The sequence below is a fragment of the Centrocercus urophasianus genome, unplaced genomic scaffold (genome assembly GCF_019232065.1).
Source record: "Centrocercus urophasianus isolate 14NV4802_14NV808 unplaced genomic scaffold, USGS_Curo_1.0 seq_20, whole genome shotgun sequence".
NCBI lineage: Eukaryota > Metazoa > Chordata > Aves > Galliformes > Phasianidae > Centrocercus > Centrocercus urophasianus.
Genome location: NW_024884756.1, coordinates 7,009,003 through 7,034,351, shown reverse-complemented (window position 1 = coordinate 7,034,351; position 25,349 = coordinate 7,009,003). Strand labels below are relative to the sequence as shown.

The 25,349-nt window shown below is 40.9% G+C and overlaps 2 protein-coding genes across 2 annotated transcripts in view; one reads left to right on the top strand and one right to left on the bottom strand.

The window, feature by feature from the left end:
* WDR75 (WD repeat domain 75) overlaps positions 1–7,758 on the bottom strand; it is a 22,843-nt gene extending 15,085 nt beyond the window's left edge. The window contains exons 1-5 of the mRNA XM_042822369.1: positions 7,506–7,758; positions 1,649–2,223; positions 1,314–1,379; positions 1,116–1,209; positions 330–454 (exon numbers count right to left, since the gene is read on the bottom strand). Coding sequence (XP_042678303.1) covers positions 330–454; positions 1,116–1,209; positions 1,314–1,379; positions 1,649–2,223; positions 7,506–7,758 — 1,113 coding nt within the window. The remainder of the gene's footprint in view (positions 1–329; positions 455–1,115; positions 1,210–1,313; positions 1,380–1,648; positions 2,224–7,505) is intronic.
* Positions 2,106–25,349, top strand: part of COL5A2 (collagen type V alpha 2 chain) — a 165,297-nt gene continuing 142,053 nt past the window's right edge. Inside the window, exons 1-2 of the mRNA XM_042822469.1 lie at positions 2,106–2,167; positions 13,497–13,634. The gene's annotated coding sequence lies outside the window, so the exon portion shown is untranslated. The remainder of the gene's footprint in view (positions 2,168–13,496; positions 13,635–25,349) is intronic.

The window sequence follows — 25,349 nt, the reverse complement described above, 5'->3', positions numbered from 1 at the left end:
AAAATACTTGAAAATGGAGACAACATAGAAGCTGATGTTAAACAAATTTCCTGTTATAATTTGTTTTTTTTTTCCTTTAAAGAAAACATAGTACTTACAGATTACAAAATCATTTGTTTTGTCAAATGGAGCTTAAAAAGCTTGTGCAGAAATCAGAGCATGCAAATAACAGAATAGGGCCAAAGAAAGGTTCATAAAGTTATTATTTAAAAAAAAAAAAATTGGATTAATGAGTCTGAAGTTCTGCTGTACTTCTATAAACACATAAATGGTATATAGGTTACTTGAAAAGTAAAGAAAGAAGCCAATCCCCCCAGAAGTGGATATACCTCTCTTCCAAACGCAGTACACTTTGGGGACGCATCCACACCCTCCAAAACCACAGACAATTCCTTGGCTTCCATGTCTTGGCCTGCTGCTTTTGTCAGCTTAACTGAGACCAGTTGGAACGTATCTGGCCAAAGGAAAATCTGTTATCCAAAGACTTCTACATACAGGTTTATGCATGTTCACTATAAAGGAGATTTGCAACCATTATACTGTAACACATTAGTACATTCAGTGTTTTTGAACAGAATACTTTTTCAAAAAATAATTGTGTTGGATATTCTAATTCAAACAACAGTGTTGAAGTTCAAGGTCAGAATAGTGGATTCTGGTGCAGCTGTCAGCAGGAAGCAAGAAACACTGCATAACACGCTCTGAAGTGACATCTGCAGAAACAGAGTAAGGCCAAGGTATGTTTATGTTTATTTCAGGAAGATCCCAGGAAAAAACTATCCACATATGCTGTTAAATTGAGAGAGGAGTCTCGAATACTGTGTGTACGTACTGCCACAGTAAGGACCGTGTAAAGATTTGCCACATCTCCAACATCACATATGTGCGCTCTGTGCTTTAGAAGTGAGGATAAGCATTCTTCTAGGCAGGTACAGAATGCAGATCCCACAGAACAAAACCAAAACACGATACACAGAATATATAACAGCAGCTGTTCTGCTGTTCACAGAACATCAAGACTAATACATAAAAGCACCTGACATCGTACCGTTCAGCCAGGTGCCACAGCTCAGGCTGACAGCAGCACTGTAAGGGTGAGCCAAAGCACACCGTACCTCTTGCACCCCGCTTTGGAATGATAACAAACACAGAGTCCTCAGCAGCAGGCAGCACATAGAGCGCAAGCAGCCGATGTCCTACAGTGAATGTCTGCGGGAGAAACACAAGTCCAGCAATTACTACACGAGAGCACATCATCTCCTACAGACCAAGAATAACGCTGATATTTACTCAACAGGAACAGCTCAACGTACTTTAATGAGAATCCCATCTGTGAAGTCCCACAGCTTAATGGTGCCGTCAAGGGAGGAAGAATAGAGCTGAAAAAAAAAAAAAACACCCAAGTTACAGCAATACACCAAAGTCAGACTTCACATCAAATCCCCACTTCGCGCTGAAGCACCGATCAACGCACTGAGATTAGACGCGGCTGAAGCACCGCAAACAGAGAACACGAGAAGCTCCGAGCCGCCATCGCAAAGCGCTCCTGCCCGCACAGCGGCCCGGCCCGAGGGTGCCGGCGGCACGGCGCAGCACGGCATGGCACGGCGCCCCTCCCGAGCGCTACCCCGCTGCCGGCCCGGCCCACCTGCAGGTGGTTGTGCGGGGCGAGCTGCACGCTCGTCACCAGGTCACTGTGGCCCCGCAGCAGCCGCACCAGCTCCTCGGTGGCCACGCTGTACATCTTCACGAAGTCGCCGGAGGCGCACAGCAGGAACCTGAGAGGAAAGAAAGCCGTCAGCGTCCCGCGGAGTCGCTCGGACCAAGAGCCCGGCCCCCCGCTTGCCTGGCACCGACAGAGAAGACGGCCCGGGCGCCGTGCAGGGCGCCGCCGCCGCATCGCACCACGCGGAGCGCCGCCGGCGCCACCATCTTCCTCGAGCGGAACCGCGCGGCCGCCCTTCCGCCGCCGAGCTCCGCCCGCTGCGCGCACGGCGCTGCCGCGTGCGCGGCGCCCCTTAACGGCCGTCTGCGCGTGAGGGGCAGCCGGGCGGGCTCGGTGTCCCCAGCAGCCCCGCGCGAGAGCCGCGTCCGCGCTGAGGGACGAGGTGAGCGGGGCTCGCGCGTCGTGCGCGGCCGTCCGGGATGCCGCTGTTGCAGATCTCTGGTGAGCGTTTAGTCGGTTGTTAAACAGCCCGAGGTAAAGTAACGTGTGCGCTCGAACTGGAACGCGGGAAGTTCCGCACCAACACGAAGAAGGACTTTGTTGTCAGTGACGGAGCCCGGGAGCGAGCTGCCCGCAGGCCTGGGTCCCTTCTCTGGAGATATTCAGGCCCGCCTGCGAGCTGCTGCAGCAGGGGATGCACGGGGTGATCCCGGAGCTCCCTTCTCTCTGAACCCTACTCTGCTGTGACTCCGTCACGTTTTTATTAATAAACGTGTGCAACAGCAATATAACCCCATCACTTTATGACGCTAGTTATAAGCTCCAAAGATCTTGAGTAATAGACTGCACGGAGCTCCCAAAACCCGTTAAGCTGAGGTGATAAATAGCAGGCGGTGGCACAAGCAGGTCAGGGCAGAGCATGGTCAGAGCAGCCCTGTATGTAGGACACATTACTTAACAGTTAGCATGACTACATATAGAAATCTGCTATCAGAACTTCCACATGTTGTGGAAACGATGTCAACAGTGACTGTGTTACCTTCTGAGTGGTGAAGGGTGATCAACTTGTACTAGAGGAATTAGGGAACCCTGCACTGAAAGCAGTGACTGCGCCCTGTTCCACACCAGTGGCTCAGTGCTGCTGTCATTCCTCCTATCCCATGCTTTTTTTTTTTTTTTACTCCTTTCTCCTGTTTTCACACTTTAAACTGATATTTTCCACCTACTTGGAAGTGTTCTGCTACCACGCTGTGAATCAAGCAATCTGATCCTGAAAGCCTCACCTCTTCAATTGAAACAGATGGTTGTGCATGGTACCTGTGGTCAGGTCTCACTTCGTGAAACCACTGATAATATTTTCCCAAAGTTTCCATATTAAAAAAAAATAAAAAGCGAAGATTTTTGTGTTCCAAGTCATAGTGGTTGCCTGAAGTTCTCTGGTAGTCCTGTAAAACGTTTTTAGTGTGTTTTTGTTAAATCTATGTCATCTGGCTTTTTAGTTCAGTCTCATAAAGTGTTTTTTTTTTTTTTTAAAAGAGGCCAAAACCTGGGCTAAGCACACAGATTGATGAATTTAAACAGACACAAGCAGAACAGCTCCTTAGAATTTTGGGGAGACTTGGGGAGCGAGAGTTACCAAGGTGTATCTGGGTTGTGGTTTTCAAATGAGCAAGGAGCAAAAACAGTCTCAGCTGTTGACCGTTCTAATTTGTGTTCATGTGGCTGAGGTGTGGCCTTTGTGTGGTTCTCTCATTTGTTCAGATTTACATAGAGAATATAAAATTTGTAGACACATCTACACAAAGCCAAAGGAATTTGCCAATGTTTCTTCTAAAATTACATCTTGGTCCTATTAGGGACTGCAGTACTTTCAGCATGTTGCTCAGTTAGGAGGAGCTGCGACTTCCAGAATAAAGTGCTGCAAGGTAGATCATTTTATTGTATGCACTGCAGTGCATCAGGAGAATAGTTGATACAGTAAATAGCCATTTGCATTTAGAATTCCTTGCAGAACTTCGTGAGAAATGTTCCATAAACCAACCGGAGAAAATGAATTTGTTCTTAAAGTCTACATGTTGTATGGGGAAGTAATTGTATTTCTTTGTCAACTTACATGAAAACCCATCCAGGCAAAAGCACATACTAAACAGATAATGCTCATTTGCTTTACCTACTGAGTCTAGATTGTGTATTTGTTGTTTGCAAACTTGCTGCATCAACACCAAAACCCATGTTAATAGTACAGTGGACAACCCTGACTTTGGGCAGCGGAATGAAGTTGCTCAAGGCAACCACTGCACCATTTCAATGCATGAAGTCAGTAATACAATTAAGGGCAGAAGCTTTTGAAATAATAATTTTGCACTCCAGTTACTATTCAACAGGTTTGCTTTTTTGAAAACGCTTTATTTCAGTCATGCAGCTTCATAGGATGGCTAGTTTTGTGCCTCTCTTTGCTTAAGAACACTCAGAACACTTGCGGCTACAAAAAGCTCCCTGCTTGTAGCCTGCATGCTGCTTTTAAGTTTGAGCATGAAGGTCAGGTAGTCAGCAAACTTCAGAACATGACACACTGTTCTTAAACTACACAGTGGGTCTTAGCTCTTTTATTGTCATAAATCAAGATCATAGGATCTTCTGGTCTTCTATGCTTTTTTTGTACTAGTTCAAGGACTCTAAGGAGTAAAAGAGAATCTTACACTTGGCAGTCTTCATTATGGCCCCCTCCTTGGAAGCATCCAAGGCCAGGCTGGATGGGGCTGTGAGCAGCCTGGTCTGGAGGGACGCATCCCTGCCTGTAGCAGGAGGTTGCAACCAAGTGATCTTAAAGATCCCTTCCAACCCAAATCATCCTATGGTTCTATGATTATCTCTTATAATTGCATTATTAAGGTGGAGAGGCCTAATTCCTTTTTTGTGTTGTATGAAAACTAGAACTTCATTGCCTTCTGAAAGAAAATATAACATGATAGATCAGAGTTAAGTATAGAATAGGGGTATGTGATGTTCTACAAAGCTCCTTCAGTGGGGTGAATCAATAGTTTTTAATTGGGAGGAAGAGATTTCAGGTAAGATCACAATCTTTATAACTGTGCTTCAGGACTGCTAGGAACACTAGAGGGTGCTAGAAGAATGACTGCATTTTTATGAAGTGAGTATTTAAAGCTAGGAAAGTAGAACTGAGTTGGGATGCCCCACGGGGACCTCTGTACTAGTGCAGCCTTTGCACATGTTTTACTTCCTGCTATTACATCTGTCGCTGTCAAAGGAAAGGCAAAACTGTGGTGCCATGTAATGATTTGGTCCAACAAAGTGCTCTGCTTCCTTCGTGTTCAAGAGGTGATACGAAGTTTTGAGTGAAACCAAGAAAACAGCAACAACTCACTAGAATGAAAAAGGAGAGGAAGAATTAAAGCACAAATACTGACTGCAGCCCTTACAACATGTAGTGCTCCTGGCCAGGCTTAGAGACAGGCCTAACAAGCACCTGAGACAGTTTCACACTAACAAGATGAACGCAGCAGGCAAATACAACCCAAGAGCCTGCAGGTGATAGCACCAATTGATTGTTCTTGCCTTTAGAAGTACACCAGTAAGTTCTCATGTAAGCATCCTTTCTGTCTGACAAAGAAGCAAAAAACAGTAGCTTTTGAACAGCCAAATCCCACAGCAGCTTGAATGACTAAAACAGGAAAAACCTGTTACAGGCAATGCTTTCCTGCATACTGCCCCACCTGGAGCCCTCACCATCTGAAGCGACTTGTATGTATTATTTTCTTACACCAAGTGTCTTAAGTAGTACTTCACATTATACAACACAATATTTGAGTATCCCTCTTATTAAGAGAAGAGCAAATAAATGCCTCATGGCACAGAATACAACTTTAAGATACTCGCAAGTTTTTTTTCATGGCAGTACAGAATCTTGTAGACTCCTGTTTTTTCCTTAAAGAACTTACATTTTGAGACAACTTATGAACGGATAGAGTAACCTAGCACATGATAAACCAAAAAAAAGTGGTAAACCTTATACAACAAAGTTTAAATTATATGAATTTAAATCATCATAAAACAACTTTTAAAGCAACTACAATGGGATGCTAATAAAAGAATGGTAAAGACTACAGGTATAGGAAAAGAAAAAGAGCCCAAGTACAGCATCAGCAGAAACAACAAAAAAGAGCTACTTACTTTAAAAAAAACTACAGCTAGACACAAATGTCCAGCAAGAAAGGCTACCATGGCTACTGCCAGCCCTTAAGTGAGGTCTGGGAAGGGCTGGATCCTGGCTCCTCCCCTTCCAATCAGTCAGATGCATTGCATGCACCTGAGCTCCCCTGCGTTGGCCCTGCCTTGCTACTCAGCATTTTTGTTACACCTCTGAAAAAGGACAGCGTGTTCAAAGTTTTTAATATAGAATTGAGATACCAATTACTCTATTACACAGCTCACTGGAGACCAAAGGCAATTAAGAGATGTTTGGTTGCTGTAGTGCTGTAGTTGCTGTAGTGCTGAGCCACGGCCTGAAGCAGTGATTGAGCACCTGGTGGGAAGGCAAGGCCAACCCAGGGAGCTCAGGTGCATGCAATGCATCTGACTGATTGGAAGGGGAGGAGCCAGGATCCAGCCCTTCCCAGACCTCACTTAAGGGCTGGCAGGAGAGGTAGGGGTTTGGACTGGTGGTTTCTGTGTAGTGGAGGTTTTTTAGGGTAAGTGAACCTTCTGTGTTGTGTAAGTAAACCTTTCATTGTTTCTATGGTTGTTGTGTTTGAATATGATTTTTTTTTTTTTTTTTTTTTTTTTTTTTTTTTTTGCTGTAGTTTGAGAGTTTGTTAACTTCTTGTTATTGCTGTGCTTTCTGTCATTTTGTTGTGTTGGTGGAAGAAATAGAGAGTTTTTTTTTGCAGTGTTTTGGTTTATGATGGTTTCTTACAGTAGCTTCTATTATTTTGTCAGTTTTGCACTTGTACTGGCTAGTAAAATCTAGCTTATAAATGTGTTTACATAGTTATTACTGCTGATTATGGTTTTTTTTCATTGTTAAGGAGTTGGTTACTCATTAGAAAGGTAATGATGTAGTGGGAAGACTTGTGAGACTTCAGAGTAAAGAATTTCTATTACACTCTGCTAGTGTGGAATTCACTGAGTCTTTTTTCAGTCTCTATTTTTTTTTTTCCCAAATAGTGAGGAGGTGGGAATATGAAAATGGAACTGAGTGTAACATAAAAGGTGAACAGCAATTCACCTGCTGGTAGCACAGCTGTGTGTCATCTGAGACATTTTCAGTGAAATGTGCTGTTTCTTTTAAGAATGATTTTCTGTAGAGATTTCTCATGAACTGTGAGGAGTGCTGAGCTCTTTTTGCCTCTTGAGCACAGATAAAACTCAGTGGTGAATAGCCTGTGTTGGCTTTTTAGTAAGGTGTGTGTTTCCACGTTGCAAGATATTGTTCTGTTAACGTCTGTGTCTCAAAGCTTGCTGGGGGCACAGCTGGACTTGTTCAAGTCCCGAGCAAGGATTGTGAAATCCTTTGTCTGAAGGACACAGGTGAACAAGTCCAGGCAAGTCCTGGGTAAAGGTTGTGAGCTGGGGGGACGCAGATGGACAAGGGCAGGGGTAAGGAGAGCGAGGTGAGCTGCAGCTCAACAGCTGTGAAGTGCTCCTCTGTGTGGACCTATCTCAGGATGGTGGCCATCTCAGGGGGTATTCAATGATTCTTGCTCAAGGCCCATCCTTGTCATGTAGGCAGGAGAACAAGGAGGATAAAAGAGGAACTGAAAACCATGAGGATAGGTTTCTGGCAGCAGATTTCTCATGAAGAAGAAGAGGGATGCCTGACGATCAGATTCCTCATGAGGTGACTCCTGCATGCTGTCAAACTCTCCTGTGCCTGCTGCCTGAGTGCTGCTGCTGCTTGAACGATTGGCTCTGTGACTTTCTCGTCTACTTGCTTGCTGCCCAAGGCCGGCCACGCTGTTGCCTGTCGCCCCCTGCTGCGTCTGCCCGGGACCTTCAAATGCTGTGCAACAGGACCGCTGCTGGATCCTGCTGGTGACTGTCCCTGCTCTACGCAACTCCTGCTTCTTTCCCATCTTTTCTATTGCCCTCCTTCCCTTCCCCTTCTCCCTGATTAGGTTTGGTAATAGTCTGGATGGAACAACATATGAGCCGTTGTTTCTTAATTTCACACTGGGTATACAGATATTAAAAGAACCTCATCTTCCTCGTATAAATTGGAGCGAGGCACATGTATGCATGCATCATCCCATACAGCTGCTTCTTACAAAGTTACTATGTTTTATTTGCATGTTGTGCATCTGTATGTGCATTACAGTCATAACAGTGCAAACATAGAGAACTGTAAGGGCTTCACATGGGGAAACAAATGTCTGGTACAACAAGATGCCCATTTTCTGGATTACTCAATGGAGCCAGGGATCATCCTCAGTGTCCTTACAGCTTTTTTTGTTCACTGAGAAAGCAATTGTGTGTGTTGAATGCTTCTGTCATATTAATGCTTTTCAAATCCTGTTGTTGCTGCTGCACTGTTTTCCTTTACACAAAAATGAAATCAGAGCAACTTTTACTTTCTAAATAGATGTCAAATATTCTAAGGATATGCTGGAAAACACAACGGAGTTTGCATCTTAGATTTCTTTGTGAAATCAAAGTGCATAGAAAATGTGGTATGAGAGACAACAGATGTGTGGGAATGTATGAATCTGTGTAAGAATCTTGTTTTGAGGTTTTGTTCTCTGGAAACAGTGGCTGCTAGTAAGCAATAATACTGCTTGAGTAGAGTGTGGCTCAAATGAGCCTTGTGAGCTTATTTTCCTTGAGCAGCTGCTGGATCTCCAGTGCTGTGACATGTTTTTCATTTTCCTTACCGGCAATAAAGTAGGCCAAGCTTTGTCCATCTAGGGAAAGTGAGCGCTGCTGTATAAAGAGGTCTGGATGAAAGAAGACTTTTAGTCAATTTAACTCTCTGCTTGTATTCCAATGAATGTTCATAGCCTTTCTTCTGATACAAACCAGCTGTTACTATGTGTAAACACTGTTTGCCTGCTCCTAGCATTTCCAGCCATAAAGCAGCAGATCTCAAGCTGTACTGTTCTCTTTTAATGTGGCTTGTGCTCTTTCTTACTGCCAGTAATCACCGTCTTCTTTAAATCCCATCCTGTTCCTGCTGAAAACAGCAGCAGTGGGGCCCAGCGGAGAGTTGTGCTCAGTTGCTGGGTGAGGCAGGCCAGAGTTGTTATGGTTTGGGTGGAGCTTTTATGTTGAGCAGAGTCTCACTGGTAAAAAGAAAAAAAAGGAGGAAAAAAAAAAAAGGAATTCTTGGAGAGAAAAAAGGAACTTGCTTGCATTAGTTTATTAGGATTAGCTTTCTCTACTGCTTTCTGAAGGGCACTTCAGGGAGTTGCTGTAGGACTTGGTTTTTCAGTATTAAAAAATATTCTGCTGTGAGAGCTGTCTTCGGGAGAGAAAACTGAGCGGGGCCTCAAAGACCGATAGGAAGGATCGGGGGTGATGCCCCAGTACTGCTCTGACTCAGTTCATGTAATATAAAGTCAGGTCAGAACCTGCCTTCCTTCATCTGATATTGCAGTTAATAAGATTAACTCTTTTTTTCTTATTTATTTCTCATGAGAAATGTATCCTTTGCTTTCTTGCAGTGTTTTGCACAAATGTTTCTTTCACACCCTGGCATTTGCCTAGCATGTATTGATGCTTGTCTGAAGGGGATGTGTTGTTTCCTATTGCAGGACTTCTCAGAGATAAGCAGTGCCAACAAAGCTCTAGTTTGTAAGTGTATTCAAGCTGATGTAGAACTCAATTTTTCAAATGATTTCCAAAGATTCAAGTTCAGATATCTATCGGAAAGGATTTTCTTCCTGCTGCTGACAGCTAGATTGTTAACTGTTGCATTGAGTTTCATCAGGGCAGTCTGTTGCAAGTGTTTGTGACTGTGATCTCCCTTGAGAGGGGCACTGATCAAAACAGAAGGAGTCCAAATTTCCTGTTTTTTTTTTTTTTTTAGTGTTGTGATGTTTTTAATGCACAGTATTTTTCTTATTCTGAGTAACTGCTTTTAAATATGAGGAGAAAAACAACACCTCAAACCATGAAATAATACAGACAGGGCCTTTTTGGCTATTAGAAACAATCCAATCATTATGATTAGAGTTGTGTTGTAAAATATATTGGGCTGACAAACAAACTAACAGGAGTGTATTACCATGCTTACATGCAATGAAGCAGGCTGAAGTGAATGTGCAAGTGTTTAAGCATACTGTGCAGATCTCTGTGTGGATCCCAGGCAGTTGCTCAGTTGTCTTGCTGCATAACAGATTGATTCTAAGTGTAAGTTCTTAGGCACTGGTTCTATCAAATGGTCTTATTACATGTTGTGCATGCATGAATCCACTAGGTACTTAACAAGCTCTTTGCCAAAGCTTGTTAACTGCAACTGGAGAGCTGTAAGACAAATCCTCTATAGGGAATTACAGAGCTGGTGGAATTTACCATGTAATTGATTGAACTTATATAACATTTAAGTGGCAAGGATGCCCAATGTGCTCTGTGGAACCACACATGTAACTGGGACACCTTTATGTTTATGAGTGCTCTGTCAGTTTTCTGTTCTAAATTATACTTAATCTAGTTTGGTTCTTTCTGTTGGGTTTAAATGTCTTTGGTTTTATGAGTAATCACCTCAGATTGTGTTCTCTGAGACATTGTAGGCAGTATACTGCAGTAAAGCAGTCTTAAATTAGATTAAAAATAGCAGTCTTTTTCTGAAGCTTATTGTTTTTACTGTGCTGCTATTGCATGTTTTCTGCGTAGAGTAGACTTCTATATTTCCTGGTAGTTTTCTTTCAGATTTTGAGTAGTTTCTTGGTAAACATGGGGATGAAATGAACAAACACACCCTCACAATTTCTTCTCTTTAAGAAAATGTCCCACCTTCCACAGACTGGTGAATGGTTGAAATCTGCGATAGGAAATTAGCTTCATCAGCGTTTAAGTTCCCAATCCTATGATTCTGCGACTATTTGTTCTGCTCTTCTGCCTTTTTAATTGGTATCTGTGTAGCTTAAGTTCTTTAACTACAGTCTGATTCTGCCACGTGCCTGCTCTTATCAGGTTCATGAACATCAGGCTGGTAAGATGAAATAACATTGTATTTGAGAATGACAGTTATGGGTAGATGTTTTGCCACTGCAGCTGTCATCATCTGGGAGAACTTGACATGACTGGCTGTGAAAGGCCAGACAGGGCTCCTGCTGGAGCCTTTCTAGTCTTCTCTCTGGCTGCCCAAAGAGGATTTGCTCTTCCTCCATCTGAGGCCCACCCTTTCCCCAGGGCATGGGTATGTTATTACTGCAGCGCTGCAGTCACTTCTGCATGGAGAAAAAGGGATCACAACTGCTTTGTGTCTTGCATGGAAAAATAGGTGGAACTGAAGTACTTGGCTGGTGCTGTAAGGATTTTGATAAGTACTCTGTGTAAGATGAATTGAGATGAACATGATGAGTTCTGTGAAATGTGTGCTTAGAGTGAGTAAAGGGGCAGAGGACCAGAACCAAATACTAAATAATCTTATAGAAGATGTGTAGCTTTTGAAATACCCGAAACAATCCAGGCTGTAAAAGAAAAAATAGTGGAAGATTCTGCAACTTGATCAGCAACTTTTATTCTTCCATTGAGCAACTATGTCAGCAGACAAAAACTCCTGACATCTGTGCCAAAGAATGGCTGCCAAATGCAGCAAAGGTTTCTTGTCAAAATCTAGAAAGCTGGGCTTCAGGCAGCTTTATGGTAAATGTTCAAGTTAACTTGCACTGCATTTTATTTGAACGGGTGTGTTTCAGGCTTGCGGAATTAACCATCTGTTATCCATGTGGATTGTGTTTTTAGTTTAAATTAAAAAAAAAAACCTGTAAGAACACAATAGGAAATGCTTTGATCTCATACATTTGGCTTGGATGCTGTTACTACTTGCATTGCAGTTCATTTCTGAGAAGCCAAATCAAATGTCCTGTAGTATTACTGCATTTCTATTTCTGTGGGCTATGCTGCATGTTACTTTGTCATGTGTGAGGTGGCAGGTAATGTCTTTGTGTTGTCTTTTAATGATAGTGTGACAAGAAGTGTTTTGGTTTCTATCATGCTAGTTGCTGAGCTGTGAGACTCTCTTCAAGAAGCAAGCGCTTTGTTAAATTGTGAGGCCTTGGTGGCTTCTCTGACTATCAGGATGGCTGTGTTTCTCAGCAGCAGCACAAGTGACATAAAAGCTGGATGGGGAGGGTAGAAATGAAGTCTTGTGCTAATATTGAAAAGGCAAGAGGTGAGTAGATGTTAGTGTATTGCAAAGGGAGGAACAAGTCTTGATGTGTATAGCAGTTGTCTCTGGTGCTTCAACAATGCTATGAATTCTTAGGTGATCTTGAATGAAACAGTACATTTGGGGAAAAAGATTAGGTTTTCTAACAAAAAACACAGATGTTCAGAACTGAATATATTAAGCTGAATTACAGTATGAAAAGGAAGGCCTTGGGCTGAGACTTCCAGTGACTTAACTACAAGGAATGGCTTTCCTGGAGTGTCATCAGCCTATGAAGATGCAGCTGCCGATGTACAGAATCAGCAGAAGCATGAAGGACTAGAAGTGCTTGAAGCTGAACTGCTTGCATTTGGCCTTTTTTCTGGGATGCTCAGCACCCCTAGGATTTTGAGAATCTGTGGGCAGAGTGCTACTGCTAACTGGCATGGATGTATGTTTACGTATTTGCACATTCTGCCTCTGCAGTTTGGGCTATCCTGGATGGGACAGGACAACAGAAGAAGGATTGCAGAGACGAATTTTTCTGAAGCTCAGTCTGCTTGCTGATGATGCTATTTACACAGAGCAAAGTGGAATGACTTCTTTGGAAGTACTGAAAGAGAACTTGGTGATTATCCCTTTGAGGAAACTACTTAGCTGTTGACATGCCAGTGTCATGCAGACTGGGAGGATGCTACTTTTTAGAGAAGAATGCAGGAAGTGTCTGTTCTCATGGCATTCCAATAGAAATAGAAATGCTGGAAATGTTTTGACTGGGAATTATGCAGAGGGAAAAAGAATGCTGTTCTGGTTTATCTATAAAATACCTTTAATTTAAGCAAACTTGAGCCATGAAAAGTGGGACTACTAAATATGGGGAATCAAGTTTTAAAGTGTGAATATCAAACTACAAATGAACTTGATAGTTGCATCTGCAGTCATGTTTTGATTTCTTGGTCTCTAATCCTGGTCCCCATTTAAGTTGTTACATGAAGTGTGTGGACTTCCTGAAGTCAGGTACCCTCAGTGGAATAGATTCTGGCTCAACTGCTCTGAAAATGGCAAGGGAGTGCAATTTGGTTGCTGCTCTTTTTCCTGTAGCTTTTGCTGGTGGTTGTGCTGTCCTTGCAGGAGCTGTAGGGCAAAAGCTGTGGACACAGCTGGTGTGTGCTTCTGCAGCAGGCTTTGGAGGAGGTGGGCAAATGAGCGAGGTCACTGGTTTTTCCATTAAGCTGGTTGTTGAGCACCTTGCTTCACATGGATGATTAGAGTGAACTGATGGGAGTTACAGTATGCGCAGTGATAGGGTATATGTTTACGTATGCACTGTAGGCACTGATGGCTGCTCAGTAATTTGGCACCATAGCAGATGCTAAAGGATATTTCCTTTAGTGTCTGAGCATTAGGAAAAGCACACCTGTGTTCTATGTCATGGAACACGTCAGATCATACCTGAGATTTATTATACCTGATATTTATTAGTTCATTTTTATCTGTTTACAGGACTTCAGAATGTGTTCGTCTGCTTGCTTTGTGCCAGTTCCTGTTTTTGGGTTCAGGAGGCAACCCTTATGATGGCGTTTACATGATTTCAGCTTCTCAGTTGTCATCTTCACTGGAGCTGGTGGAGTCACCCAGATGGTAAGACTGAAGTAGATCGGTTAATTGAAAACAAAATAGCAGCATTTTGGTTTTGAATTAACTTGTCTTCTCATTTTCACAGCAGTGTCCTTGAACATTTTCTAATGGTTGATTTAAATTCCAAGAGATGCTGCTGTAAGTAAGGAGAGTGTTGGGACTGATTTGCTCTTTGCGGAGGCACTTAACTGCACTCTAAGCTTGTCCACTGGCGAGTTCAGAATCCGCTTTCCAGAATGTGATAGCACTCTTTTAAGGGAAAGAAATGCTTATTACTGACTGCTAAAGCAAGAGGTCTTGAAGGTAGTCTCCATTTAACATGACTGAGTTCCTATTAGTCCTCTCTATACAAGACTTCTCCATCTAGAAAATCTCAAGGGAGTTTACAAACCCGGTGTAGTTATTTGATATTATGCATTTAATTCTGAGGAAAGAAGGTCTCCTAAAAACAGAAGCTCTGCATATGCCTGTGGGCAAGTCTAAAGTAAGTGTGTTTCCATTCAGCTTTTAGGAGTATGGCTGTGGTTTACTTGTCCAAGCCAAAATGCTTTTGGTAGGAGTTTTTTCTTTTCTCTCTACTGAGATGTAAATGTCAGATTGTTCAAACTTCAGATGTTCAGCGTTTAGGGAAGAGAAGGTCAAAGCCTCCATCTCATCCTAGGTAGACCAGCTGCTTCTAGGTGTGTTACTGCTTTCTGTATTAAGTCCCTTTGAGGTCCATGAGCTGCAGTAGCTCTTAACAAGAAAGGTATTCTGTTCCTTGTGTTACACATGAATTAAAACAAATTATTTTTGAATAAGAAAAAGAAATAATGAGTTGTGCTGTTTATCTTGCAAGTAAAATTTCATAACAAACTGGGAGCCTGTAGCTACACTGCTTCAAGTGTTTAGTGTAACAACATGCTTTCTGCAAAGGCAGTTACCTATGTCAGTCTTGTGTGTAAGTGAAATATACAGATTACCAGTATTCTACATATATGGCTTATTTAGGCCTAAAAACAGTTTCTTACTATGTTGGTTGTAGTAATTTTAAGCATTTTCAAGCCTGATTCTGTTTCCAGTGGTTACTGAGAGTGTATGCCTGCTAGAACTGAACCTTCCAGAGAGCGAAAGAAGTACCAGCCTACACTATTTTTAACGTGTTGCTGAAACCCATTTCAAAGCCAGTTCTTTAGAGGAAAATGAAGTCATAATTCACACACGGAACAGGAATACTTTTTCTCTAGTTACAGTGGAAAAAGCATTTCATCATGTTGTTAGACCAGCCAAGTGTATCTGACACGTTATTAATCAAAATAACATGCAGGCTTTTTCAGTAGGAAAAAGAGAACACTTGAATTCCTGCTCAGGAAGGTGTCCCAGTGTTATAGCCATACAACAAAATAGTATTTTGTTTCTTTGACTGTAACAGTGAGTGTGTAGGGGTTTAGGAGTGTGTTGCTTTTTTCCTGGGTATCAGAAAAAAGTCTCGACACTGGCATATGAGTAGAAAAGAGGGTTTTTTTGCTTGTTTTGTGTAGTTTAGACCTATACAAAGTAATATCCGGTATCAATCACAACAAGACAAGTGTTTTTCAAGCAGGTGGGTTAACTATGCCAAGTGATGCTTTTCTCACCCATACATGTGTGTGTATTCATTGAGACACACGTGACACACCTATTCTGAGAACAAGGCTCTATGACTTAAGATTTCAAACAGGGATTCTGGCTCATGATGTTAAACTTCAGTGAGTAGCAAATTCCTGTTCCAATATTGTTGATCCACACGTAGCTTTTCTGACTTCACTGTACTTTACAGCAATTAGCTGTAATTTTAAGCAAATTGCTGCATTGGTTTTGGGGTCTGATACTAGAGATGATACTATGTGTGTTGGGGGCGGGAGTTGTCAGTATCTGCTAAATGACATCAGAAATGCTAGTTAGTTGTAGCACAGTAGGCAAATTGAATGCAAAAATTATGGGTACTTTGCATACTTCAGACTAGCCCGTTTGTGAAGGTGGTTTTATGGGTTATATTTGTGAGCAAACTCAGAAGAAATAACAGTTAGGAGAAGCAAGACGTATTTTGCACAGCCATCCTCACGATGTTGCTACTTTCACCTTGCAGCGCTCTTCTCTAAACTGCTTAAGTGACTCCGAAAGCAATGCTTTCTTTTTATTTCTGTGAACTACAACAGCTTATACAATCACAATAGTGCTACTGGATAGAGCTGCAAAATTGTCAGCTGCAAAGCACACTTTTCCAATGTAGTCACCACCACTCGTGATGTGTTTTTGCCAGTGAGAAACAAGAACCTGTATGCTGTGCTTGTGAACACTTGCACTGCTGTCCAGAATATGCCTTGTCTTTAACGTTACTGTTGTGCACTACCCACACTTGCTGTGCTCAATCCCTTGTTTGGTCTCCATAAACACTGAGCAAGAACTGATGAATGTCACTGGGTGCCATTTTTCAGCATGGAAGAATTAAAATGCAGTGCTTTGCTTCAGATGCATTTCCACGTCAGCTGTCACTTTGTCAGACTGCACCTCTGCTGCCACCTGTCCCATAGCAACATGTCACAGGATATTGAGAGGGTTCAACCTCTGCTACCATAGCAGTCAGAGACTTCATGGGCCGATGTAATGAAATAAGAGGTGCTACTTTTGGGGCAGCTCTTACGTGCGTGACCTTTGCAGTTCACAGACTGCATCTGACTTTTTGTGAAGTCGTTTGGGGTTTTCCAGCAAATGCTCTCAACGCAAATATTTTGCATTCTTGTTTCCATCCGGCCTTGGTCAGCAGTGGGATTATCTTCTCTTAATCCCTCATGCTTCTGAAAATATGGCATTTTTAAAAGGGCTCTACTTGTTAGATATCTGAAAGAAAGGCCTCATTTTATACTTGAGAAATTTATTCAAATTCATTATTTAGTCTTTAAGAACGATTATTTTGGCTGGTGTTTGAATTTTTCTTAGAAGCTCACAAAATACAGTTGACTACAGGTAATAATGCATGTCACTTTCTTCAGGTACCCCATTTGTTCGGAGTGACTGAAAGTCTCCCACAAAGAGGAGTTTTGTCTCATGAGCATGTAGTAGGCTAATAAGTTTGTACCTGTGATTATTTTGTGACGCGTGCTCTTGGTTTTGTTGGTGACAGGATAGATAGAGCAATATGTCCATCACTGTATTTTTATGTGTAGTTGAAAATAATAGAAAAATGAATCATCTGTGTCTTTGAAGAATCTCCAATATCAAGTCTGTATTTATTAGTATTACTTCACTTTTTTTTTTGTGGACCAGTAGAAAACAGTATGTTTCACTTGTTCCTTGCTTTAGCTGGTATTCTACAATAGGAGGAAGACTGGATAACAGGTGAGCAGGGTTAACTGTTTAGCTGGCCTTATTGTGGTTGAGACCTGTTCATGAGATTTCTTCAGAGTTAAAGGAAGCATAATCACCAACCATTTGCCAAACATGCCTCTGAGTTATTTCTGTCCATCTTTTTCTCAAATGTACATGTGCTGCAAAATGAGTGCTTAATGAATGAAAATGAACTTTTGGTGATTAGTTTTTGATCTGCATCAAGCGCTTTTTTTTTTTAAGGCTTATAGTCTTTATGCAACATTCCTTAAGAGATTCCAATTTGAAAGAACTGAGTTTTCTGTTGTATTTTGGTTCCAGAGTGATTCTTGATTAAGCTATTTTTAAGCAGAATGTGTTGTTTTTTAAAAATTTTGCTATAATGATTTTAAGTATTTAACTATTGAATGTTAGTTAAATAGTGCTTCTCTTAGATTGCACTAATTCAGTGTTTTCATGGCTACAGTTGCAATCAGAGAATGTCTAAAGGAGAACCACTGTGCTTCTAGTGCTGCACCGTTGTTCTGGGATTTAAAAGCTCCTAAACTGTGTGCAGTTTGGCTAATACATAGCATTGCTCTGTAAGCAGATACTGCACAGCAGAATCCATTTCTAAGGTGTAGCTTACTTTTACAGTTGTGTATTCCTGCCATGGATAGCAGCTGAAGCTTTTGAATGACTGCCTTGTTTTTAGTGGGTCTTCTGGAGTGGCAGCCGTGACATCAGTCCAAAGCAGGGTTACACAGTCACTGGAAAAGGCATGCAGTAAACTGGCCAGCAGTGAGTGTGTGTTAGATGGGCAGTGCTGTGGAACAGATAAAAGGCCAAGTGTAGCAGCTGCCAGATAAATAACTTCTAAAATAGGGTGGTGAACTTTTTCAACTGTGGAGTCTGTTTTTCTGGGACTTTTGTAATATGCAGTTTGTTTTCAAAACACCACTGCAAAACAGGCAGCAATGCATGTTCCAAATGTGATCATGTTAATGGAGTTGATCTCAGTGTTGTTCAGGGCAGTATTTATTGTCAGTCTACCCAAATCTTTGTAAAACAAAACCCAGTGCATTTATTTCTTAGACCTATCTGAAGAGCCTTGGGAGTCTGTGACACCTCAGATGCTACTGCTAGTTAATGAAAATAAGAGTGAGAGAGTCCTGGAGCTAGAGATGCCTTCTGAGGACTAAGAACTGGGCTGTCTGTGCACATCTATAATCACTGCTGTAGAACATGTGGCTATTTTCCTCTCCCTTGTTCTGGATGGAGTGACCCATGGAGCTCTCAAAATCTTTCCAGTTTATGGGTAATTTTCCTCTTAATTTACAAGATAGGCTTTTTTTAATGTGAAAATTATGCAACTCCATCTAGAATCTATAGACTATTTGTTACTACAATTTTTTTTTCCTATTGGTGGAAACAGATGTTAGGGAAAGGAAGTTGTCATTGTTTCTGAATTGTGGAAAAAATACAGATAAAGCACTTCAGAAAACCAAGCACGTTTCACTTTGGATTCAAATTCTACGTGGTTCTTAATCAACTGCAACTTGCTCATGTTTTTGGCTGTGTTTGCAAGGAAAGCTTAGCTGTGGTGCTTCTCCTGCTACATTTTCTTCTGTGCCGGCTTTTGGAACATTCTGTGCTATTTACTGAACTTTTTCCATCCACAGTGTATTCAGTGGCACAAGATATGGTGTTACAGCCAAAACAAAACCTACTTCTCATGCTGTAATCCCACTTCTCATTCCAGCAAAGCTCTCCATGCAGATGAGAATTCAGATCTTACAAGTTTGTGAGAGAATCAGATATGAAAACAAGTTTTATTTAATAACAGCCTCCTCCTCCTTCAGAACCAGTTTCCGAGATCTCTTTTAAGTCAAAATGGACAGCTATAGCTAATAGCCTCTCCTAGCCTCTCTTCTTGTGTGCATAGATTCATAGGCTTGATGACACTTTGTTTTGCTCACATTAATGTTTTTTATTCAAGAACAAGGCCTTGGAGTTGTATCAGCTGACAGTGAAATCCCTTAACTTGATTATAAGGAAGCATGTGCACCTGTGAACTTCATAGCAGTGCTTCAGCATTTGGAGTATTTCCCCCTCAGTGTGTAAATCCTTGTATATCTCAACTCTTATTCTACTCTCTTGCTTGGTCTCTCTTACATGAAAGTCTAGAGATTTTGTTTTTTTCCTGTAGGAAAAAAACTGAGTTGACTAAATTGAGTTTGTTTTTGTCTGCTTTTTTATAATTCCACTCCCAGTTTATTTGCTGTTGTGCCAAAGCTGACCTGGGATCTGTGTGTGACATTTTGCCAGAAAACAATGAGGCTAGCAAAATTGGTATAATGATTTTGTTTTGTCTTGGAAGTAGAAAAACACAAATGCAGGATGGTGCTTCCATGGGATTTCCATGATGTGTTCCTTACTTTAAAATGTATCTTCATACATACGTCCGCTGGCTGTGCTCAGTGTGACTACTCAGTTGTTGCACCATTGTGGCAGCAATCTACAGATCATCTCATACATTACTGAGCAGAGGATGCCTTTTATTTCTTAGCTTTTCTGTAAGTGTGCTTTACAGTAGAGCTAATTATGCTTTTTTGAGCTTGCATCTTCAGTGTAGGCATGAAGTGTGTTTCTGGCTTTCAGTGTGTTATTTCAGAAATGCAATTCTGCCCACATAATATAGCTTTTTAGGGTGTGATGGACCCTCCATATGAAACGTGTGAGCTACAAACAGACTTTTATAAATGTTCGTTCACTGTAGCTTTAACTTGCATTAGTTCAACGTACATAGCAGGAAAACTTGAATAGATAGATACCAGCAGCTTTCAAAGATGTGAAAATGAAATAGGCTTTGTACCTCTCTGATGAGCTCCTTTATTTAACCTTTTTATTGTCTTGCTCAACTTTGCTCTTCTAAGGGTTTATTTTCAAACTACAGTTGATTTACATTAGTGCAAGTAACAATAACACTGTGGCTTGCTTTTCCCTGCTTCAAAGTTGCCTCACAAATCATTTGGATAGATCTGAAGCTTGGCACTTGGAAAAGCTTTGTTATGAGGCAATGGAAAGGTTTGGTTTGTTGGTGGTCGGTTTGTTTTCGTTGCTCCTCAAAGAGGACTATAAAACTATGGCAGAAGAGGGGGGAAAAAAAAAAAACACAAACACAACAAAACCTACATAAATACTTGTAGCTATTCCAGAAATTATATCCAACTTGTACCCCATAAAAAGAAATCAAAGAACCATCTGAAGCTTTTTGCAGTCTAAGAAAAACACTCTGAAGTTCAGCTCCATTGTCATTGATACTTCTTTGAACATGCTGCTTTGTAAATCAGTAACTTAATTTTCATCTTGACTTCAAGCTTCTGTAAGAGTTTGTGTCTGGAACAGCAGAAAACATTTCCGTGGGCTTCTGTCTGTCTTGCTCTAAGTCTTCAGTGTGCCAGTGCCAGCTTATGCCTAGGAGAGGTGCTTACATCTCTTCACCTTCTGCACTGTCTCCCTTTGCCACGTTAGGGCTGTAATTCTGAGTTGAATTGAGGACTTGCTAAGTATTTCTACTGTGCTTGTTATGAATGTAACTATTTTACCTTTGCTTATAATGAAACTGGCTGATTTCAATATAAACAGCTGTGTTGATGACTGCTGCCTTTTTTATAAAAGTGCATTGCAGGACCTTTTCTTGAGGAAATAGGTTTACTGTCAGAAACACTGGGTAGCTGACCACTGAACTGCCACCACAGTAAATGCTCTGTGAGAAAGAAAAAGTACAGGAACTTCTGGCAGATCTCTACATCTGGTTGTGCTTACCATCCTTTTTTTGACAGTAAAACAACACAATTCTTTCATGTTAAAATTTTCCAGGAGAAAACCAGCTTAGTAATGTTTGTAAGGCTACATTTCTGCTACTGGAAATAGTTGGCAACCTATTAGAAACAAGCAGTTTCATACAGATATAAAGCATTGTGGAAATAATAACTGCACCTAATAAGAAATAATCTCTGGGTAAGAAATAGAGCTTTGAAATATAATTTTCAAGAAATTTTGCCACTAGCTAGCCCAGGAAAACCAATAATTACAAAACTTAGCTTGTGGAAGTATCAGGTGATATAAAGAATTACCACTCATAGGAAATATTTCCTGAAATGTGAGGTGGGGTTCCTGGTATGTGAAATTGTGATTTCTGACATGAGATGAACGCTTCAGTAGCTGTGTGTTAGTGTAGCAGGCACCTGTGGAACTTTGCGTAGTTAGTTTCTGGAGATGTTAATAACATTAACTGTAAATGTAGGCTGAGTTAATTTGCACAAGACGACCTAATTGCTGACTCAGAAACCAACTGTTAAACCAACAACACGTATTTATTCATCTACCCCAAAACAATTCACTGAAAATGATAGAGAGGAGATAAAAATTTTACAGTATGAAAGAACAGAAAGGTCCCTTGATTTCCTGTTTTGCAGCCATTTGTGAAATCTGCCACCAAAGGCATGTCTGTGTGTTACTGAGGAGCAGCAAGGGAAACTATGGACAAATGCTTACCTGTGTGAACTCTCATTGTCTTGGAATAAGTAAGACTGAATGATTTCTGCCACCTGTACTTACAGAAGTATCTAGAATCAGTTGTTGTTCTCTCCTGTTCTTTGTGCTATAAGTAGAAATGATGATGGGATTCAATCTGCATTGCTACTTGGAGTTTGCATGTGCATAAGAATGCAAATAATTGCCTGGCTCTTGCTGACTTCTATCTCTACTTTGTTTTTTTTTTTTTTTAAAAGGCTGAACTTTTTCTAGGGAAATGAATATGAAGGCTTTACAGAAGATTTTCTCCAAAATTCCTTTCTTGTTAGTCTTTGTTTCCTATGTTACTGATACTTCAATGAATGCTTCATAAATTGACCACAGTGAAATTGCAACAGGACAGGAAAAGGTTTAAAAATTAGACCGTGCTTACATGCCAGATGACTAGGTCTGAGCACATTATTAATGTGGCACATGGTGTATATGGTTTTTCTTAAAACAAACAAACAGAGCTCTAACTACAAAGCTGTGGAATATCTAATCTGCAAACCACATGTTGGGTCTTTTTGAAGTTTTGTTGTTAGAAGCAGACCACTAATCTGCAACAGAATTTTTATAGAGATGTTGCAGAGCAATCAGTTAAAATAACATTTCTTAATCTGAATTGATTTCCTTTTTTGGTTCTCAGTCAAGTTAAGCTCTAGCATTGATCACATTTGTTTCAGTTGGCTTTCTTATATCAGAAGCTTATGATGGGGTTGTTCACTTGGCTACTAAGTCACTTATGTTTTGGTTGGAAGTGACTTATGTATTTCAGCTTATTCTGTTGGTTCTTCTCAAGGCAGCCTACAATCATGTGTAGGTGAAACTGTTTTAATCTGAAGCATTATTCTGAAGTGAAAACTTTGAGTGCTTGAGAAAGTGTGTGTATAAGATGGGTCAAGGGGACATGCAAGTCACAGCTTGATGCAGTGATTGAGCACCTGGTGGGAAGGCAGGGCCAGCACAGGGAGCTCAGGTGCATGCAATGCACCAAGATCCACCCCTTCCTAGACCTCATTTAAGGGAGCAGAGATAAGTGGATCTTGCTGGAGACCCTTGTGTACCTGAGGCTTTCTCAAGGTAATTGGCTTCATTCTTTTGTTTCTGTGCCTGTCCTCACTTGCTGTTGCCTAGGACCTTGCCACTGTGCTGTCATCGCTGTGTCTTCTGTTCTGTTACATTACAACAGGAGAAACAAATAGGTAATTTTTTTCTGCTTTTAATACAAAGCAGTAGAGCATAATCATTTCTCACAGCCTGGATTGCAATGTCAACCTGACTGACTTTGCTAATTTTTTTTTTTTTAACTTCTTGCAGTAGCACACTTGATTTGTAGATTTGAAACTTGATTTTTGTTTGTAGGAGACAAGTGTAGCAGTGGTGTATTCAAATGGAACAATTATTGATGTCATTAATTAGCTTGACTTGGATCACTGCTTGTCTTAACAGCATGGACTGTCAAGAAAACAGCCTTTAAGTTCTCTGCCTTTTTCAGGCAACAGAAGTAATTTTTTTCTGCAGACTGATGAATAGCAAATGGGAAACTTGAAGGGATGTCTCTGGACCTGAGAAATGAAGTAAATGAACTAGTTGTTGATGTACACCAATATACTCTGCTAACTTAATTTCATATTGTAAGCTGTCAGAATGCTTTTGGGCGTGTGTAGTATGTTGCATTTGAATTCCTTTATAGAAAGATGCAATGGCTTAAAAATTACCTCAAAACATGCATGATGGGTTAGTGACTGTTGTGATAGATACGGGTTTTTTTACTTGCTTTTCTCTGGTATCTGGCCACACAAATATAACCCAAGATTTCCTTTTATACTTTAGATCAAAACATTTCTAACAGCAGTGTGCTTCTAAGTATTACCTCTCTGAGATATAGTAACAGTCTTAAGTCATTTAATTGTCAGTAACCACATGGGTCTGCAGATCGACTGACATGTTTTCAGTTTAAACTCTTTCAGACTCTTCACAGGATTTGAATGAAGGACCTCAAATATGTATCTCGTAAATTATACTTTGACCAGAGGAAATGTTTTTCATCTGTCTTTCAATATTCTCTTCTGACCCTTAGTTTACACTAATTGCAGTGTTTTTGCAGGTACTAGAAAAGTGTATTTAATTTTTTCTAAACTCTAAATTGAAACAAGAGTCACCAATGGCTTGATAATTTATGTGGAAAATGGAATTGTTTCTCTGTGTGCTTGGAAATTGAGTGTTGTCTTGGAAGAGTCAGTTGCTGTGTTGTCCTTAATGGCTGTTCTATGTAAACGTCTGTGCCAGGTAGCTTTGTGCTTCTCTGTAAACTATGAGCTACTCTTGAAGGTGGTTTTAAAGGGAAGTTGGCTTGAATTCATGTTATTTTAATCTTCCTTAGAAAAATATGCATACAATTCCTTAATAGTAGTGGCTGCTAAATCTTATGGAACAAGAACAATTCCTGGCTATGGTGGATTACAGAGGACACACATGTTTTATATAAGGATAAAAATCCATTGTTTTTCAGGTTTTTTTTTTCTTTTTTTTTTTTTTAGGCAGCCTATAACAATCAAATCTCAGACTTTTTTTCAGGCTGCTATTCAAGTGTCAGCGTAAAGCAGGAGGAATGCGTGAATGGTTGTGGCAAAAAATCCAGTGTTACATTATTTAAGTCAGTATTCTTTACTTACACTGGAGGTTTGTTTCTTGTCAGAAAGGGCAGATGTGAAGGGATGAGGAGAGAGATGTTCTGATAGTTTTAGAATCAAACCTAGAACAACTCCAGCTATTCTCTGCATGTGACTGTGTTCACGTGGATGTAATAAACCTTTCCAGGCAGATACACTCCAGACTTTCATCCCACCATCGAGCTTAAGACTCAAGACTCTTGCACAGCAGATGGTTTTACTGTTGCTATCAGCAGTGTGGTGGCATATATTGCTACAATCAGCACACCTGTTTTGTTTGAAAGTAACAAGGGGAGACTCCACAGCCATTATATTCCATCAGCCACCCAAACTAATTGAAGCAACTGTAAGATTTTTGTATGTATACAAGTACATACATGTATGCATATGTATTTTTTTTATTGTTGAAGTGTTAAAAAGCAAATCTATTATGGAGTGGGGTGTTTTTTCTTTCTGCGTGTATAAGGGTGCTTAAAAAAAAAAGTATTGGAGGAAATGCTATGCCTCTGACTTAGGAGTGCAAAGGTTTCAAGGGTGGCAGACTCTTGGTTTCCTCTGATAATCTCTTCTAGGTTTCATGTTCTTACCATGGAAATTACAGTTGAACTGGCATGCGTAAGGGAATGCATGGTCTGTTGATAAAAGGTTTTGGAGGGAAAGCTCCCTGTGTTTTTATGATCTGTTTTGTATAAGTAGCCAAAAAGAACATAGCTGCTGCTTAGTGGCTGTCAGGGATCAGCAGAGCTCTGGAAATGAACTTTGGAAGTCTCATTTACAAATGAGATTGGGCAAGGTAAGTGGTATAAATGGTAGATGGAACCATTTCTTTGCTTATAGTAACTTCGAGAGCAGCATGACTGGGAGCTGCTCCTCCTTGGGGTTTGAGTTGGGCTGTTATTTACAGCTACTTATAATCCGTGTGGTGTCACAAAGCATTTTAGGCCTGATTACTGGGTGTCCTACCCAGTTTGATGTTTGGTCTTTGCAAACCATGAAAAGGCTAGAAATGCAGATTAAGTACTCGAAGTACTTGCTGGAATTAGCTGGCTAGCAATTGTATGGACTGATAGAGCTATATTTTTTTAAAACTCATAGAAATTTAAGTAGACTGCTGAGGGGAAAAAAATGTGTATGTTTTCAG